Source organism: Sus scrofa, chromosome 4, assembly GCF_000003025.6.
Source record: "Sus scrofa isolate TJ Tabasco breed Duroc chromosome 4, Sscrofa11.1, whole genome shotgun sequence".
Lineage (NCBI taxonomy): Eukaryota > Metazoa > Chordata > Mammalia > Artiodactyla > Suidae > Sus > Sus scrofa.
The window spans coordinates 96,562,863-96,582,609 of record NC_010446.5 but is presented as its reverse complement, the minus strand read 5'-3'; the positions used below and the strand labels follow the sequence as shown (position 1 = coordinate 96,582,609).

At 43.0% G+C, this 19,747-nt stretch overlaps 1 protein-coding gene across 1 annotated transcript; it reads left to right on the top strand.

The window, feature by feature from the left end:
* Positions 3,477-15,914, top strand: LOC100157968 (cornifin-A). Its single transcript, XM_013997101.2, has 3 exons — positions 3,477-3,628; positions 4,656-4,915; positions 15,382-15,914. The coding sequence occupies exons 2-3, from the start codon at positions 4,664-4,666 to the stop codon at positions 15,604-15,606; spliced, it is 477 nt and encodes a 158-aa protein (XP_013852555.2). The 5' UTR covers positions 3,477-3,628; positions 4,656-4,663; the 3' UTR covers positions 15,607-15,914.

The following is a 19,747-nucleotide window of genomic DNA, read 5'->3' as shown; positions in this document are numbered from 1 at the left end:
ATTCTGTATCGCTCTCTCTCTCTCTCTCTCTTTTTTTTTTTTGTCTTTTTGGGTGGCACCCATGGCATATGGAGGTTCCCAGGCTAGGGGTTCAATCGGAGCTGTAGCCACTGGCCTACAACAGATCCACAGCCATGAGGGATTTGAGACACATCTGCGACCTACACCACAACTCATGGCAACACCTGGTCCTTAACCCACTGAGCTAGGCCAGGGATCTAACACATATCCTCATGGATGCAAGTCGGGTTCAATAACTGCTGACCCATGATGGACACTCCAATTCTGTCTCTTTTGTGGTTTCATACAACTATTGTGAAAAGAATAAAGGATAAGTGCTGATAAATTTATGGAGAAATTGGAACTCTTACACATTGTTTTTTGGCATGTAAAATAAGCAGTTGGAAAATATAGATTCTTCAAAAAAATAAAAACAGAACTACTGTATGATCCAGTTTTCCTATTTGTGGGTATATATCCCAAAACAATTTAGATCAGTGTCTCTAGGAGATAGCTGCACTCCCATGACCATTGCAGCACTATTCACAATAGCCAAGATATGGAAACAACACAAGTGTCCATCAATAGATTAATGGACAAAGAAAATATGGTACATAAACAAAGTGGCATACTATTTGGCCTTTAAAAATAAGGAAATCTTGCTACTTGCAACAATATGGATGAACCAGAGAACATTATGCTAAGTGAAATAAGTCAGTAACATGAGGACAAAAGTGATTCCATTTATAGGAGGCATCTAAAATAGTGAAACTCCTAGAAACAGAGCATACAATAGTGGTTTTCATGGGTGAGGAATTGGAGGAAATGAAGAGTTGTTATTCAATTAGATACATAAATTTTCAGTTATGCTAGATAGATAAATTCTAGAGATCAGTTCTACAACATTATGCCTATAGTTAACAATATGATACAGTGTACTTGAAATTTAAGAGAATATATAAGTGTTCTCACCACAAAAGAAAGAAAAAGAGAGAGAAGAAGAAGAAGGGGGAGGGGGAGGGAAGGAGTAGGAGGGGAGAGGGGGAGGGGGAGGCAGAGGAAAAGAAGAAGGAGAAGAGGAATGGAGTTCCCTCTTTGGCACAATGGGATCAGCAGCATCTCTGCAGTGCCAGACGCTGGTTCAACTCCCAGCCCTGCGCAGTGAGTTAAAGGATCTGGCATTGTCTCAGCTGTGGTGTAGGTCACAACTGCAGCTTGGATCTGATCCCTGGCCCAGGAACTCCATATGCCTTGGAGCAGCCGAAAAAAGTTGGTGACACTGGGAAGTGTTGAACGTCTATTTTCTTGATGTGTATGGAGATGCTACCATGGGTGTTTTCATGTGTCCAAACTCACCTAATTATACATATTAAACATGAAAAAAAATGTGTTTCAGAAGGATTTTCTCTGGAGATAAAAGAGGGAAGCATTACCTATCAGCTCATGTATTCCAGTGGTAAGATGGGGCTGTCAAACATTAACTATTCAAGCCTGTATTTCTACAAATGCATTAAAAATTTCCACAGACATCTCATGCTTTGGCATCCTGGAACCAAGAATCAAGAAAGGAAAAGTAGCATCCAAGGGGATGGGTAGGACTTCCATACAATCATGGCTGGCAAAAGAGCAAGACCAGAAGATTTGCAGAATGTTTAAAGTACTCCCATCACCCATATACAGGGTCTTAAGCAGGGTCCAAGCCATTGATGTGGGAAGAGTTATAGCCTTCTGCCCCCAGGAAAGGGGTCCAGTGGAAAAGATCAAGGTACCTCTGGAGGTGGGACTCATTGTCAGAAGCAATGCAACCCATGCCCTGTATGGAGGTCAGTTTCCTTAGTGCATGCAGTGCTGGTGAAGAAACCAAGGTTCTCTCAAGGACAGAAAGATCTTTGACCCCCAGCCAGTGAGTGTGCCTGTCCAAAAAGGAACAGCAAGCTTGGAGTAGATTAGAAGTTCTAGTGGCTAATGACAGAGAGGTTTTGTTAGGGTGAATAGGCATGAGTTAGGACAAAGCCGAAGAGAGCCCATCAGTGAAGGAGGACAGGAAATGAGAAAAGGAATGTCTTCTAGAATCAAGGTCCGTAATCCATCTAGGATACAAGAAAGCCAGATTCATAAAAAGGAGCAAGAAGCAGGTATCTCTGGAAATAAGAATTTCAGGACCTGGTTGAATATCCCTGAGGCCACGGCTCTGAGAGTGGTTTTGGGAAACGGAGGGAACTGGATCAACCTGAGAGGAGAGCTAATGTGACACCATAGACTAGCACTTAGGTGTGACAGTGGCACTGGCACCACCCTAGAGGGATGTGGCTGGTCAAACAGTAGCAGAGAGGGAAGGAGATGGGTGGGGGAAGAAAGCAGGGGAAGAGCATGACGAACCCTACCTTCTTCTCGGCTCATACCTTGAAGCCTGTCATAAGATAGTGAGTCATTTACAAGAAGTTGCTTTATGGTTGTCAAAGCATCTTTCTAAACTAATGCTATTCATCCCCTCCCTCCCCCCCTTCCTCCTCCTCCTCTCTCTATCTCTGCCCTTTCTTCCTTCTTTCCTTCCCTTCTTCTTTCCCTCCCTTCCTTCTCCCTTCATTTCTTGCTTTCTCCCTCCCCTCTAGGAACCTATGTATCTACCAGAGAAAAGAATAATCCAGCATTGCCTGAGCATCTACCAGACAGTGTGTAAGGATAAAGTGTAACTAGGGCTTTGGAGAACTAATAAAAGGTGATCCTGGTGGTGGCTGTGCCTGGGACTCGGGTTCATGGGAGGTAACAGAGGGAGAGCAGTGAGAAGGGAGGACCCATTCACATATCTGAGTTTTGGGGATATCTGAACTTCCCAAGGGCCACACCTCACAAGAGATGTGCCTTGAGATCAACTTTGGGTTAGTGACATCTCTTTCATTTTACCTTGATCCAAGGATGTGGCTGGTGTATAAACTTAGAGAATCAGAGCTTTTTTGTTTTTTGTCACCCACAGAGAAGAGAGATTCCCATGAGAAGCAAGACCTTCAGGGCTGTGCCATCATCTTGGACAGATCCAGTCAATCTTGACTGTCCATCCCAAAGATATCTACTAGTTGTGGTCAACATGGCAAATGAAGGCTCTCTCTAGAGAGAGACATTTCCTTTTCCTCGCCCAGGCTTGGATCCACTAAGAGATGGAATTTCAAATGATCCACATATAGCCTCCATCCCCACAGCCTCCCAGGAGAACTAGTAGTGTCTATTGTTCATCTCCACATCCATCTAAAATACTAAAATGCTCAACAGAATTAATCTGAGCTAAATATCAGGGTCCTGTCTAAGAGGCATGGCCATCTCTGGTCCCAGATACCTGGAATGTCTCCCTGACTTAACTCATCCCCACCCAAGAATCCTGTTGCCCACAGCAACCACACCACAAAGAGTAGACAGTGAAAGACAGACCTAAGTGAACTCATTGTCAAACAATACGTGCCCCAAAAGTGTTAAGCCAGAGATTTTTGTTACAAAAGCAGGAATGAAGATAGACTAGCACCCCCCAGTCCCACTCCCTTAAGTCAAGGCTCATATTCTGTATAAAACGCCAGCTGGCCAGAGACTTCTCACCAGATCCAAGAGGCCAAGCAACTCGAACTTTCCTGCACACCAGGTGAGACTCCCCACTTGAATTTTCTTAATATTTGCCAAGTGGTGTTTTATTTTAATTTGGAAATTTGGAACTCTTTGCCATGCTGCAGTAGATTTATTTTAAATGCAAAGTAATTTGTGTTTAGGGTGACTACAAATCTTTCTTAACTTCTCGCTTAGATTACAGCAGTGGAACTTGGGGTCAGAAAAGGGGAGTGGTTTTTGTTGATCGTCTATTCAGTTGGTAGGATATAGATTACAGCCCACATCCAGGGCACTTTTAGTGACATTTTAATACTCTCTGTAATTAATACTGAGAATTTGCAATATTGAAAGCACTGCACTGGCAATTTGGGTGTTCAAAAGATATGCTTTCCTTACTCCATGAACCTATGATCTGTGAGACAATATAATACATGGGCATAATTTGCAAACATACTGTATGTAAAGTGATTAGTAGAGAGGGAAAGGCAGGTATTGTGCTGTTGAAGAATGAGAATGATAACCTGGGACTGGGCAGAAGGCTTCTGAGTGGAGAGCCACGAGGGGTCAGCGTGTGTGGACAAGCAGCAAGAATGGAGAGCCTTCCAGAAAGCATGCATAGAGAGGACAATGTGAACAGAAGCTCATAGGTGGAATTGTTAGGGCTCGGGGGTTTTCCTATGAGATCTGAGGCATTCTATGTGGTCAACATAAGAGGGTATATTCCCGACTTTGAACTTTATCATCGTTTCAACTTACTGAAAACCTGAGGCCTCAATCAGTCAGGAGCCTGAAGTTAATGTTGCTAATGAAGGTTTTCAGAATCACCAAGAAAAGAGGAAGCATAAAGTCTCCACTCCTATGGAGCAGAGTAAATTACCTTTAAGCTTCTCATTTTGAAAGTGTAGAGGAATCACCAAAGTTTCCTTTGATCTCAAATTCGGGGCAACAAAAATAAAGAAAAGAGAGGCTCTCAATTCTGAAGGGGCATGAAATAAGATATTTGTCGTTAGACTTGGCTTTCTCCTTGTTTGACCAAAGCACTAAGTCAGTTTTTTTGTCTCTAGGTTCAGACATGAGTTCCTACCAGCAGAAGCAGCCCTGCACCCCACCCCCCCAGCCTCAGCAGCAGCAGGAGAAACAGCCCTGCCAGCCTCCACCCCAGGATCCACGTGTTCCTGTACCCAGAGACCCACACACAAAGGTTCCACAAACTGACAGCACCAAGGTTCCTGGGCCGGTCTACCCCACCATCCCTCAACCTGGCGACCCCAAGGCACCAGAGCCCTGCCCCACAACGGTTGTTCCAGGCTCATCCAAGAAGAAGTAATGTGGTCCACAGCCATGCCCTTGAGGAAGAAATTTCTAGATGCTGAATACTTTTTTCCCTTCTTCTTCTTTGTCTTCATTGGGTAGATTTTCTAATCAGTATTTTTTCACCCTGAGTCACAGCCTCTCATCTTTGCATCCTAAAAATATGTGCTATGAAGTTTTCTCTACACACTCCAAAGAGTCTTCTGAGGTCTGAATTATGCAGAAGGCCTTAGTGGCTTTTAGGTCCTCAGTGGCTCAGGGTTCATCTGAAGGGGATAATCTGGATGGGAAAAAATACATGTTTTCCTTTCTGTCTCTATTAAAACACTTCTAAGTGCACTCCTGGCTGTTTGTGTCATTGGGTGACTGTGCCACATTCCCTGCTGTCCCATTATGAGTAGGACTTGTAGACAGAGAGGAGGTGGTCTCCTGTGCTTCTGTAAGTGTGTGTGTGTGTGTGTGTGTGTGTGTGTGTGTGTGTGTGTGTGATTATGTCTAGGGGGCATCCCTTGAATGGCTATAGCTATTGTACAGTAGAGGGCAGAGCCTGTCATTCTGAGCAGACATACCTGGAGAAGAGCTCTTCTCTGGCACTGTGCTGTACTAAAATACCAATTACTTTGGTTTGCCCCAGGTGGATCCATTGTCTTAGATGGACTGTGTCTTTACTGGTCTGGAAAATTAGGTTTGACAGTGACTGCAGCTGCATTGTCTAGTGTTTGAACTAGTCCTCTAGTTCCGTGCCTATGTAACCCTACCTTGTATGAATGGGAATGGACTGAGGGGAAAGCACTTGCTAGACTGGCGTTGCTCTTGGCTATCTGCACTAGACAGGGGCTGAACCTAATGTCCCATCCAGAGGTTTAAATCAATGAGAAACAGAGAGAAGGAGAAATAGTAGCTGAAGGCAAAAGAATGAATAAATGAATTATGCAAAAAGGAAAATCCAACATTCATTACACTGGTTCCCTGAGAGAGGCTCAGAGAAAAAAAAAAAAAAAAGAGGAGAAAACAAACAAACAAACCACTGTCTTTTTAACACAATTATATCAGATACCCAACAGAGTGAGGCCATATGTTGGCTGAGACCACACTTGCTTTTGGAAATTTATAAGGTTAAATAGAATTTTTAAAATCTGAGTGACATCATCTGGAAGACTTTTTCGGAGGGGGGGGCACACTCACAGCATATGGAAGTTCCCAGGTTAGGGGTTGAATTGGAGCTGTAGCTGCCAGCCTACACCAGAGCCACAGCAGTGTCAAATCCAAACCATGTCTGGGACCTACACCGCAGCTCATGGCAACACCGGATCTTTAACTCTGAGCCAGGCCAGGGATCGGACCTGTGTCCTCATGGATCCTAATTGGGTTCCTTACCGATGAACTCCTGGAAGACATTTTGATGATACAATATGACAATGAACTGTACCAGCTGTTAATGACTGAGGCCAAACTGTAGTGATGTGTCAGTGTCTTTTGACTCTTATTTTTCAGGATACATCTACTATAATTGATATTGTTTGGGATGAAATTTCCAGCAACTACTCCCTATAGGGCCACCTAACAACATGGCATATAACTCCCTGCAGATGGATCACAAATGTAACTATAAACCTTGATTATGGAATGCTAAGGAAGGTCTGGAGTTACAACAAACAAAATGTAGCAAGTATCACATTTTTTGTTATTGAAGGAAAGCTAATAAACAGAATAAAAAAAGACAATGGGTTTAGATGGGATTAAGGAAGTAGGCATATCATGGAGGATCCAGATTACTCTGAGGATTGACCCCACCTTGAAACGAGAGAGGCTATGGAAGTCCGCATGGCAGACTTACATCCAAGGCAGGGAAAATAGAGCCAGAAGCTGCCTTTCCTGCGGGCAGGCGGGCAACCTGTGCTGTAGGCATCCCAGAGTAAGCCCCTGGTGGCCCTCCCCTCCCAGGGAAGGTAGGAGTGCACTATTTAGGGACTAAAGGATGTTTGCCAGTTGCTTTTTCTTTTTACTTTCTTTTTTTAAAAAAAGAAATCAGATTTGCAGAACTTAATCCAAAAGTTGTCTTAATGTTTTGAAAATTCCATCCCTCCTAAGAATCTTTAAACACTTGAAATGATCACCTAATGTCCCCATGGGATTTTTGACCAAAAGTATGGTCATAGCTGAAGAAATTTTCAGTTACTCATTTGATGAGTGACAATACTCATTGATAATCTTCTCTGTGATTTGAGGAGTTTTATTTCAGTTTTTTGCATTTCTTAACATGTTGATCTATTTGAGGTCTTTTTGTGTTTATCAAACTTATTCTTAAGTTTAAAAAAGAAACTAAAAGGGTGGCTATTTTTAAGATTTTAAAGTTTGTTGACAAGTTAAAAAGTCTTTGGAGTACTTTAAAAATCTTCAAAGTGCTCAAGTCGGGCCACTCCTGCTACTCAGTCTTGTAGTCTCTCTTTAGCTAGCAAAGTTGTCTTTGAACCTGGGTTTTCCACATTCTCCAAGGGTTATTTGAAATCTTTGGTTATATTTTAAAATATTTTTTGGAAGATCTGCTAATTTTGTTTAAAAAAAAATACAAAGTCATAAAAATATGCCTCTTTTTTAAAAAGAACCCCTCCCTCCAGGACATGCAATCCAGTGTCGCAGTGCAACAGGCTGGGCTCAGAGGGAGCATCTCTGTGCCAATGTGCTTTCTTTACAGTGGCTGTAAAAACTTTGTATTTATTATGTATAAAATGTTAAAGAATAAAAAGTGGAATTAAAAAAAAAGGAAGTAGGCATATCAGGGAGGATCCAGAGTACTCTGAGATTTAGCCCCACCTTGAGATGAGAGAGGCTATGGAAGTCCTCATGGCATACTTTGACCAAATTACATCTAGCTGTGACTACTAAGTGTACTCTACAGGTCCCCACATATTGTGTACAAAACATGTACTCTAACCATATTCAGGTAATTAGTACATAGGGGCAACTGTAATGAATCATGATTCATTTACATGAATCGTTTTGTGACAACACTGCTGGTAGACACCTATCCTGAAGGTGCTATAGTGATGACTCTGTTCCTGGATGGTCACGGTCAGCAGTAATCTGGTCAAAGCTCTTCCTTCCTGAAAGGAGCAATGACAGTTCTGGGAAACTAACCAAGCCACATCCACTGGATCCTAACCCATTGAGCAGGGACAGGGATTGAACCCACATCCTAATGGATACTAGTCAGGTTCTTGACCCACTGAGCCACAACAGGAACTCCCAGTTTTCCAAATATTCAATTACTCTCATACTACTAATGCTGGAAAGTTGTTACCAGAATCCAGGTTCTTGTTGACGTAGCTGAAGAATGAACTTTGTGAACACATAGGCAGCAGGCAAGCAAGTCTTTGTTACAGGCAAGCAAATAGCTCCCAGGACAGCTGGGAGGGGGAGAAGAGCCCCCCTCTCTCTATTGTCTTATAGGGTTTTTTCCCTTAAAGAGGGGGATGGTACCAACATGGGGTCCAGAAAGATGTGGTTTTCTCCCATTGGCCTTGCCCAGTTACCTATATCAGTCCTTGTCCAATAGGGATCTTAGGGGTGGAAATGTCCCGTAAGTCTCTTGGTTTCTTTGCCCTTTTCTTCCCATAAACTGAGTCACAGGGTGTTAGAGATTAATGTCCATCTGGACATAGGTACACTCCCTATAATAAACAAGGCCTGTGGGGATGTTACTCCCTGGAGCCCTTATGCTACAAAAGTTAATCAATAGCCACATCAAAGAAGGTATCAAAGCCCATGCTCTTACACAGACTACCAGAGTTATTATTCTGCCTCACCACTATCCCTATTTTACCACAACTTGATATCCCTGTACTACAATATTTTCTTAACATCTCTTTAACATTTCTTTATAACAAAAGATATTTTTCAAAAATCACAATTACATAGTTTCTGCATTAGAGTAATTCTGTGGTATTATCACGCACAACAAACCAAAGTCTGCTACAAGAGCATTTCCATGGCAAGTCAACTTCCTGTCCTTGAGGGGCTTCGACATGTGGATTAATTCACTTTTGTGGGTACCCTACCTCTGTAGAGTGGAAACTTACCATAACAGGAGAGCCTACAGATAAAAGTGACATTTGGGAGCCTGGAGAAACCTTCCTTAGTGTATTTTACACTGAGCTGATTGCTTCTGCTGACTGAGGAAGAAGAAAGCCTCATCGCACCCTGATGATGGCTGATGGCAGAGACTAAAAGCAGGGAATGAACTTAACATTCCTCTGGCCCTTGTCTCTCCTCCCTTCACCTGTTCCCATCCAGCCACAGCACCTACAAAACACACCAGGCAAGCTCCTGTCTTGGAGCATTCACCTCCTTGGATGGTCTCTTGACCTGAAACTCTTGCCACAGATATCCTAATAACTAACACCGTCACCTCCTTCATGTCTGTTCAAACACCATCCTCTCAAAAAGGAGGCACGACCCGCATCCTTACCCCTTCAATGCTCCCAATTACTTACACCACTTTTCCTTTTCTCACAGCATTTGATACATTGTTTACAGAGTTGTCAGTACATAATTTACAGAGTCATCTTGTTTTTTTATGGTTTATTTCCACCCTCCCCTATCCCATGTGAACTCTGCAAGGTCAGAGATCTTTGTTATTGTTCACTGGCATTTCCTAACTGCCTGACATATTATAGCACTCAAGGATAAGGTGAATGAATGAACTAGAAGAGTTCCTTGGATATAGAGACAGGGAGTTCTCAAAATTTTCCGTTGCCACCAGCAATGTGTTGTAACTACAAGGTTAGACAGGACCTCCAGCGCTGAGCACAGATTCCAGTAGGCAGGTGCTAGAGCACGTCATCTAACACTCCCTGACTTGTCCTTTCAGATGATTTGTATTTAGCTTGAGAAGTAACTGAACCTGCTCAATCTTGGGATGTTCCACCTCCCTCCCTACGAGGCTATAATCTCCCCCGTGAATATGAGCCTGAGTCCTTAGAATTCATGTCTATTTTGCAGCAATCAGATTGTGTGTTGAATCCAAGAAAAAAAAAGAATGGTTGGTGCTTTTGTGCTTTTTCCCCCCTCAGGTGGAAGGAGAAGATACAGATACTGTGTAATACGATTTTGCTTTTTTTTTTAATAAAGGGTTATTTTGAAGTCTTCATTGAGAAGAAAGTTAGGCACATGACATTACAATGGAGGAGAGTGAGAACAAGACAGTCTCCATTACAGAAAGAATCCTTCCATGTTAATTTCAAGGAAGAGTGAACTAAATTTGGCCATTCTTCTCAAGCAGTACTTGCCTCACTTCCAGAGGCTATTTAGTTAAAATGAATTTCATAGCAGGTATGGAAAAGGAAAAATTCTTGGATCACAATTTTAAAAATTCAATTTGTTTCCCTTAATTCATTTTTTCCCCACTGTGTAAGAAAAAGAGAATTTCCTTGGAATCACGGAATACAGAGGGAGGCTATTTGTAGCAAAATACAAATTTCTGGACTAATGTTAAACAGTAAAGGAGAGGAAGTAAGCCAATGTAATAATGATGATTTTAGGGGCTGAAAAAATATCTTCACAGTTTGGACAAGTACTGCCCTAGCTCATCAGGAGAACTTCGCCCACTTTTCCTGCAAAAGAGACCCTTTGTTAACAATTACCTGTTTCTTTAGATGTTGCTAAGTAACAAGAAGGCTGTTCTATTAGCAGGTGCCTTGCCTGCCACCTCCAGCAGCCTCACCTGACATGGCCTCCCTAGTTTCTGGAGGCAGGGTTTTAACTGTCCAGCACCTTGCACATTTCCACCAAGCCCACCTTGCCACTGTCCACAACTATAGGATCTCCCCTTAGTGTGTCTGCTTTCCTAATAGTCTGCTCAAGTCTTCCCATTTGAAGCCTCTTTGGTATTTCCCAAAGATAGAAGAGCCTTGGAAACTGGCAGGGCCAAAACACCACAAAATCAAATGGATCCTCCCTTTTGTGGCGCTCCAACAAATTCTCCTTGAGTTTGTCATGATGAGAGATGGCATCTTCACCAATCATCATCCCCGGATACCCTTAGGATGAAACTTAACAGAAGGCTCCTTTCCTTGACTTCTTACCATGCAGCATTTTGAGCTGAGAAAGTACCATCTTCAGCCACATCAAATTTTCCAGAGTCTCAGAAGGCTACTTAGATCAAGTTCAACTTTCTTACAGTGATCCATATGCCTTTATGTGCTCTGGGCATTGATTTCCATCCTCTGGATGATTGTGTTTACATGCCTGCTTTGTGAATTACAAGCCTGTTTCATAATTGTCTTAACCTGGCTTCTCTAGAACGTTGTACATGATGCCAAAACCTCATTGGCAGAAGTCTATTTTGGAATGTGATCCCAAAGAAACAGAATGATACATAAGGAGATAAGTGAGAAGGAAGGAATTCAAGGAGTCATTATCTTTCTGTACATCACCAGGAATGACTGGTGGTCAAGCCCAAGGAACATTTTGAGGATCTTTAGGAAATAATCTCAGAACTCTTTGTCCTGGAGATGAAGGTAGGAAGCATTTCTCCATGGTCTCCTGTCACTCACTTTCACCGCCATCATCTGTTCAATTTGGCTCCATGTGCGTTAACTCCCCCCACTTCTGGACTGAGCACACAGGAGTGCATTGTGTTCCACAGGTGCTCTGAATGGTAGGATCATAGAAGCCCTGGATCAGGAAAGAAGAGGAGATTCCTACACAAAGCCCATCCAAACCTACATGAAAAGGGACACATGATGGTGTGTGGTTGGGGTAAAGTAGAGAGAACTTGTAGAAGTGTCTAGTTCAGTTAACCAATAATATCAAGACATAAGAATATCACCAGCACCCTATCATCCTGAAAAGGGCATCAGTGCAAGAGCCAAAGACATGTGGGGAGATGCTAGTTGCAATCAGAAGCCATATGGCTTCCCAGAAACTTCATTGGCTAATCCAGCACTGCTAATGAAGAAATTGAGTTTCACTGTATAGTAGAAAAAGACTTAACCCCCAGCTAATCATTGTACTTTTGACAAAAGTAGAAGGGTAAAGGAGAAACCCCAGCAACTTCAAAGGGGAAGATGTTTCCAGGGGAAAGGAGGCACAAGTCAGGCTGGCACAATCAGGTTAAAGCCTAGAGAATACTGAAAGACAGCCCTACTTTGCAATCAGAGATATGGGTCCAGGAAAGATGGGAGAGGCAGCAGTCCAGCCTCAGAGCTAAGGCCCAATCAGCCAGATCCATGGGTAGCATCATGGAAGACCAAGGAACAGGAAGAAGTTTGCCCTTGGTCTGAGAATCCCACCAGGTCAGCAGCAAAGTGTACTTGGAACTCCTTCCATGGGGTCCTTAGAAATGGGGTCTGGGTGAGGAGAGGCTAGTATCCAAGCCTAGAGGAGAGTTAAATTTGTTCAAGGGAGTTCCCGTCATGGTTCAGCAGTAGCAAACCTGACTAGTATCCATGATGACAAGGGTTTGATCCCTGGCCTTGCTCAGTGGGTTGAGGATTCGGCATTGCTGTGAGCTATGGTGTAGGTCACAGATGCAGCTTGGATCCTGTGTTGCTATGGTTGTGGCATAGGTAGGCAGCTGTAGCTCTCATTAGACCCCTGGCCTGGAAACTTCCATATGCTGCGGGTATGGCCCTAAGAAGACAAAAGGAAATAAAATATTAAAAAAAAATTGGTTCAAGAGGCCTGGAACTCAAGCAAGGTGGTGGCAGTGGTCCCAGCCCAAACAGAAGTTACTACGTAAATTGTAGCAGAGAGGGAAACAGGAAGTTGGGGATAGTAGCAGAAATGTCTTGTCTTGCTGAACCCTTACCCCTCTTCTGAACTACCATGAAGCTTGTCACAAGGGAGCAGTGTCCTTTAAAAGAAATGTCCTGGTCGTTCTACAAGCAGCCTCTGGGGATCTCAACAAACAATATCTTTCATTCATCCATCCATTCTATAATTGTCAATCCACTGAGCAGCTATTACACACCAGGCACTTGGGGGGATAAAGTGTAGCATAATGGCTAAGGGGACCCAGTGGGACAGGTTTCTGGTGGTGTCTGGCAGGTCCCAGCCTCAAGTTCAGGGGCAGTGACATAGCTGTGAAGCCAACAGGTACTCCACAAACATTTAAGTAAGCAAAGTAAGAAGGACGGGACCACACAAACATGAAGGTTTGAAAAACAATTTAGATTTTTCGGAGACAACAACTTGCTACAGACTCTGTATTGGAAGTAGACCTGGATTTGTGACTTCGGTTTCATTTTGGCCTGAGCAGAATAAACTCTGGTGTCCCACATCTTTTGTCTCTGTGTTGCCCGCATAAAGACAGTATCTTCAGGACCTGCTGCCACATTAGACAGAACAAGTGAAGGGGCCATAAGGACCAGGTTGCTCTGGGGCTATTGAACCTGGGTGCCTTCCCTAGTGTTTTCGCTGATCAGCGTCCCCAAGTCCTGCTGCTACTAACTCTGAAGACGTTCTTGGAGTAAAGGCTTTTTAGGACCCAAAGAATCATTTTAGCCTTTCACATCCCACCCCAGGCCTGGTACACTGAATGATGGATAAATAAAATTATTGCCTTTTTTCTCCTGAGAAAATTCATGCCCCATGCCCTTGGCTTCCCAGAATACCCGGAAACTAGTATGGCTCATCTTTACATCCACCTCAAATGGTAAGTCGTCCAACAAGCTTGGTCTGTGCTAAGGATTAGGATCTTCCAGGTTTTTTTTCAGTCAGCCACCCTAGAACTTCTTCCTTCTCTCTCCTTCCAGGCCACACCACCCCAACGGTAAAGACTAGATCTGGGTACAATGGGCACTCAATGTAGATAAGTCTTGGGTGACATCATTGTTAGACAGCAAGTGCCAACAAAAATGTCAAGTGGGTGGTTTCATCACCAAAGCTGAGCCAACAGGTAAATGAGGGGTAAAGGATGAATCACATTTGGCAAGCAAGGAATGAAGACACAGCAGCCCAAAAGATCCCATTCCTTGAGACAGTTCTCATCCCCTATATAAAAGCCAGTTGGCTGGAGACACCACACCTGATCAGAGTGACCCCACAGCCTGCTCTTCTCTGCATACCAGGTGAGTCACTTTCCTTACAACTTTTTATCATTCACCCAATGTATTTGACTTTTATTAGAATCTCCTTGGTATTGGTATCTTTCCCCCCATTATTGAAGTCCCATCTTGAGAGTTAGATCCTCTAGGAATGTCTGTGTTTTAAAAGCAATCATAAGAGTTCCCACTGTGGCTCAGTGAGTTACAAACCCGACTAGTACCCCTGAGGATGAGATTCAATCCCTGGCCTCACTCAGTGTGTTAAGGATCCAGCATTGCCGTGAGCTATGGTGTAGGTCACAGACATGGCTTGACTCTGGGCATTGCTGTAGCTGTGGCATAAGCCAGCAGCTACTGCTCTGATTTGACTACAGGATGGAAACTTCCACATGCCACAAGTGTGGTCCTAAAAAAATAAATAAATAAAAGAGATAAAAAATAAAATAAAATAAAAGCAATCATAGTTCAGGCTTGCAGGGACTTAAGACCCTATCAGTTCTTCCCTGTCCATTCTTACTATGTCAGTAGGAAGGAGATGGCCTTGTGTAAGGGCCCACAGTTGGCAGGATAAGGACTAGAACTGAGGGGCCACAGCACTTTTAGTGACATTGTAATTCTTTATTCACAAATTCAATATGGAGAAATTTATTCTTTCAACAAATTGTTCTGTGAAAGTTTACTATATTTGGCATATAGCTGCTAAAAAACAGAGACAGCAGAGAATTTATTCCATGAAACTACAATTTATTCACAAAAATAAGACAAGGACACAAAGAGCTGAAATACCATGTCGAAAGTCATTGGCATGAGGCAATGTGGACAAGTTAGGCACTAAGGCAGTTTGGAGAGACAGGTGATTTCTGGTTGGCTTGCTCAAGAAAACCTCCCAAAATTACCATTTGAGGCAATCTGTGATCACGGTGGCTGGATCCTATTGGAACAAGCAGAAATAAGGAAAACATGTGAGGTGGAAGAGGGTGTGAATGAGGCTGGAAGTGGGATTGCGTGGGGTTCTAAAGAAGTCAGTACTTATCATGATGATAAGTCATACTGTTTATCATAAATGGGGGGATAAATTTATTGGGGTTTTTCCCCCCCAATAATATCACATTTCCGTATACTCCAATGCTGTCATCTCACATTCCTGCCAGGAGCCTGCGATTACATTGTCTTGCTAACTGGGTTTTAAGACATACCTGTAAGAAGGGGCACCCTGGGACAAGCCTGTTCTTGCTCAAGTGGAGCAGAACAATCACATTTATTTTCCTCCTTTTCAAAGGCTCAGAAACCATCAAAGTGTTCTTTGCCATAGAGGAGAGGAAAGGAGGACATTTGCTTCTTAAGAGACTTAAAGTGGCATTGAATGTGGCTTCTTCCACAGCTAATCCCTGCTTAAATCATCCGTTCTTTCTCTAGGTCCAGCCTCCTTTGAAGCATGAGTTCCTACCAGCAGAAGCAGCCCTGCACCCCACCCCCCCAGCCTCAGCAGCAGCAGGTGAAACAGCCCTGCCAGCCTCCACCCCAGGAACCATGTGTCCCCCAAACCAAGGAGCCCTGCCACCCCAAGGTGCCCGAGCCCTGCCACCCCAAGGTTCCAGAGCCTTGTCCCTCACCAGTCATCCCGGTACCAGCTCAGCAGAAGACCAAGCAGAAGTAATGGGGTCCACAGCCAAGCTCTTGAGGAACCAACTACTGGATGCTGAACCCCCACTTCTCCCGTTCTGATTATGAGTCCCACTTGCCTTGCAATCAGCATGCTGTTACCCTGAGTCACAGACCTTAATTTACACACTAAAAACATGCTAGAAGGCACGTTGAGCCTCTAACCCTCTGAATTAGGCTGAGGGTCTGGGTACCTTAGAACTTTACCTATCAGCTACTCAGGATGCATCTGAAGGGGGACTTGAGGTGAAAACATGTGGCTCAGCTTTGTTCTTCCCTCATTAAATGCATTTTCAATTCTACTCCTGACTGTGTGTTGTGGTCTGACTCAACTCCCTGATTCACTTCCCTCATGAAGGAGGACCTGTACATAGACAGGTTGGTGAGGAAGAGGTTCATCAGAAGTATCTGGTCCTGATAACAGGTGGGTGGGGAGTTGCCCTCGCTGGGTATTCCTGGGCTGGCAATGGGAGGTTGTACAGTGCCACCCAGAGGCTGTTGCTTTGGGAATCCAAGGCTAGAGCAGGGCTTTCCACTTGCAACTTGGTGAGTCATTCTAGAGTCTAATTGTTAGTGCCTGTCTGAACTGATTCACACTCTGATTCCCCACCCCCATCCCCAATCCAGCTTCCAGACTGCTGATTTATCCATCCATTTCTTTTTTTTTTTTTTTTTGTCTTTTTAGGGCTGCACCCAAGGCATATGGAGGTTCCCAGGCTAGGGGTTAAATCGGAGCTGTAGCCGCCCTCCTAGACCAGAGCCACAGCAATGCGGGATCTGAGCCACGTCTGCAACTACACCACAGCTCATAGCAACGCCGTATCCCTAACCACTGAGAGAGGCCAGGGATTGAATCTGCATCCTCATGGATGCTAGTCGGATTCGTTGACTGCTGAGCCATGACGGGAATGCCATCCAACCATTTCTTGTTTATTTCAAGGGATGTTGTTCCTACCTGTGTGAATCTGCTCCTTCTCTCTCATTTCTTTCTGATACCCATAATTCAGATTCTCAAACATACCCAAAGATGCACAGCCTTCACTTTTGTATCTCAATCAATCCTCTGGCATCACCGAGTGCCACTCTCTGTCAGAAAGGGGATGAGGAGGATTCACAATGCTTGCCTTGGGCACATATAGTCTTTGAGGAGGATGTACTTCCCTCTCCACCCCACCCCTCGTGCAAACACACATGGAGTAACACCCAAAAGCTCATCCACTGCACCCCCAGGTTGCAAACTATTTACTTCACATGTAGTATAGCAGGAACCACAGGGGGCAAGGACTAGAAAGCCCACCCCCATCTTCCTAGAGTGTAAAAATATTTACAGTAAAATGAAACACAATAGAATTATCAATCATGCATTCATATATAATATGTTTATAGTTACATAAAAAGTATGTTTCTTTTTTTATATTACTTAGAGACAAAGAAAATTTTCCTTCAGCAGTATAAAAAGAAACATATTTCTCCTCAGGTTGTAAAATTAAATAATTTTTAAAAGGGTTCCCATTGTGGTTCAGTGGAAATGAACCCAACTAGTATCCATGAGGATGTGGGTTTAATCCCTGGCCTCGCTCAGTGGGTTAAAGGACCCTGCATTGCCATGAGCTGTGGCGTAAGTGGCAGATGCAGCCTGGATCTGGCTTTTCTCTGGCTGTGATGTAGGTTGGCAGCTATAGCTCTGATTCAACCCCTAGCCTGGGAACTTCCGTGGCACACCTGCAGCCTTAAGGAAAAAAAAAAAAAAAGGTGCATTTGGTATAACTCAAGCTGCTGTGATTCTTTTTAATCATAACACTTTTATCTGATTGCATTATTCAAATTTTTGAAGGCTACTTGGAAAATATTTATATCCTAAATGCCTTCTTGTTTAATTGGTAGATAAGGTCAACCAAGTAAACAGTGCCTCCTAGAACCAAAGTTAACCAACCAAACAAACAGAAAAAAATGTGTCCTAACCATGCTGTGTTTATTACTAAGTTGCTGTTGTTTAGTCCAGCTAGAAATTATTTCTTACTCATGTCCAGGTCCAGTGCTCATTGGTAAGGTCTTTGCAGCCATGCAATTCAGGTTCCTTCCATGGTTGAGTGCCTTGTCCTCCTCTGAATATAAGAAAAATATAATAGGAGTTCCCATAATGGCTCAGTGGTTAATGAATCTGATGAACATCCATGAGGACAAAGGTTTGATCCCTGGCCTTGCTCAGTGGGTTAAGGATCCTGCGTTGCTGTGAGCTCTGGTGTAGGTTGAAGATGCAGCTCAGATCTGGCATTGCTGTGACTCTGATGTAGCCTGGTGGCTACAGCTCTGATTCTACTCCTAGCCTGAGAACCTCCATATGCCATGGATGTGGCCCTAAAAAGACAAAAAGAAAAAGAAAAATATATGAAAATAAATATCTAAATATAAGCAAAGATAAAAATGACTGAGTATGGAGAAAACAGCTCTTCTCTCTTTTTTTTAAGTTTTATTGAGGTGTAGTTGATTTAAAATGTAGTGATAATTTCTGCTGTACAACAAAGTGATTCAGTTATCCATGTACACATGTCTATTCTTTTTCAGATTCTTTCCCCATATAAATTATCAAAGAATATTGGGTAGAATTTCCTGTTCTATACAGCAGATTCCTGTTAGCCAACCTTTCCATACACCACAGTGAGCGTATGCCAGTCCCAAACCTCCAGTCCATCCCTCCTCTCTACATGTCCCCTTCAGTAACCATAAGTTTGTTCTCAAAGTCTGTGAGTCCATTTATGTTCTGAAAATAAGTTATTTATATCCTTTTTTATGATTCCACATGTTAAGTGAGGTCCTATGATGTTTGTCTTTTTCAAGACAGCCCTGCTCTTATCCATCTGGAATTAGCTTGACTTAAAATTAATCACATGGTTTTATCTACCTTACAAAGTCAAGAAATTTAGTTTCTTGGGGTTCCCAGAAAGAAGAGGAAAGAAACACAGGTGAGCTTATCAAGCTTCTGTCACAGTCTACCGTTCTGGTCTTCAAATATCTGTTTACTCCTTTTGGCTCCTAAACAGCACCGTTCCCAAGGAAGAAACCTTGTAGTTCCATCTAACTCAAAATATAAGGCTTCCGGGTGACATGTAATTCTCTCTGTCTTGTCTTTCTATGGCTTCTCTTGGTTTAGCAGATTATGAGAGGGACCATTTCTTCCTGTTACCCAGCAACCAATGACGGCACAGATATAGGAAACTAAATAGAAACTACCATTCTAATTAGAGAAAGAGAAAATAACAGGAGACAAAATAGCAGTTATTAGACCTTAGTATTTTGAAATCCAGTTATGTAGGTATCATGAAGCCATATTCATTGTTCATCCCCTACCCAACCTCCAGAAGTGACAGAAATTCTATGTTAAGGTTTTGTTTTGTTTTGTTTGGCCATGCCCATGGCATGCTTAAGTTCCCAGGATCAAACCTGGCCACAGCGGTAATCCAAGCCACAACAGTGACAATGCCAAGTCCTTAACTGCTAGGCCATCAGGGGACTTCTATGTTAAGGGGTTTTTTTTCCCTCTCCATATGCATTACCATCCACTCCTCCCCATATAGATTATCATAGAATAGTCGGTAGAGTTCCCCATGCTATACAGCATGTCCCCTTTGGCCAGTCATTCCATAGACTAGAGTGTACCTATGCCAATCCCTCAGCCCATCCCTCCCTTCGGTAACCATAAATTTGTTTTCAAATCTGTAATCCATTTCTCTTCTGTAAGTAAGTTCATTTGTATCCTTTTTCTAGATTCTACATATAACTGATACCATATGGTATTTGTCTTTCTCTGTCTGACATATTTCACTTAGTATGATAATCTCTAGGTCTATCCATGTTGCTGCAAAAGGCATTACTTCAATCTTTTTTGTGGCCAATATTCCATTGTATAAATATACCACATCTTCTTTATCCAGTCATCTGTCAATGAACATATAAGTTATTTCCACGCCTTAGCTATTGTAAATAGTGCATGTGCCTTTTTGAATTATAGGTTTTTTTCTGGATATATGCCCAGGAGTAGGATTGCTGGATCATATGATAAATCTATTTTTAGTTTTTTAAGGAACTCTTGTACTGTTCTCTGTAGTGGCTGCACCAATTTACATTCCTACCAACAG

Excerpts from the sequence above, each read along its gene's own strand:
- LOC100157968 (XM_013997101.2), top strand. The coding sequence starts at position 4,664 with ATGAGTTCCTACCAGCAGAAGCAGCCCTGCACCCCACCCCCCCAGCCT. Across the intron at positions 4,916-15,381 it reads CAGGCTCATCCAAGAAGAAG|AGCATGAGTTCCTACCAGCA; the intron begins TAATGTGGTCCA and ends AGCCTCCTTTGA.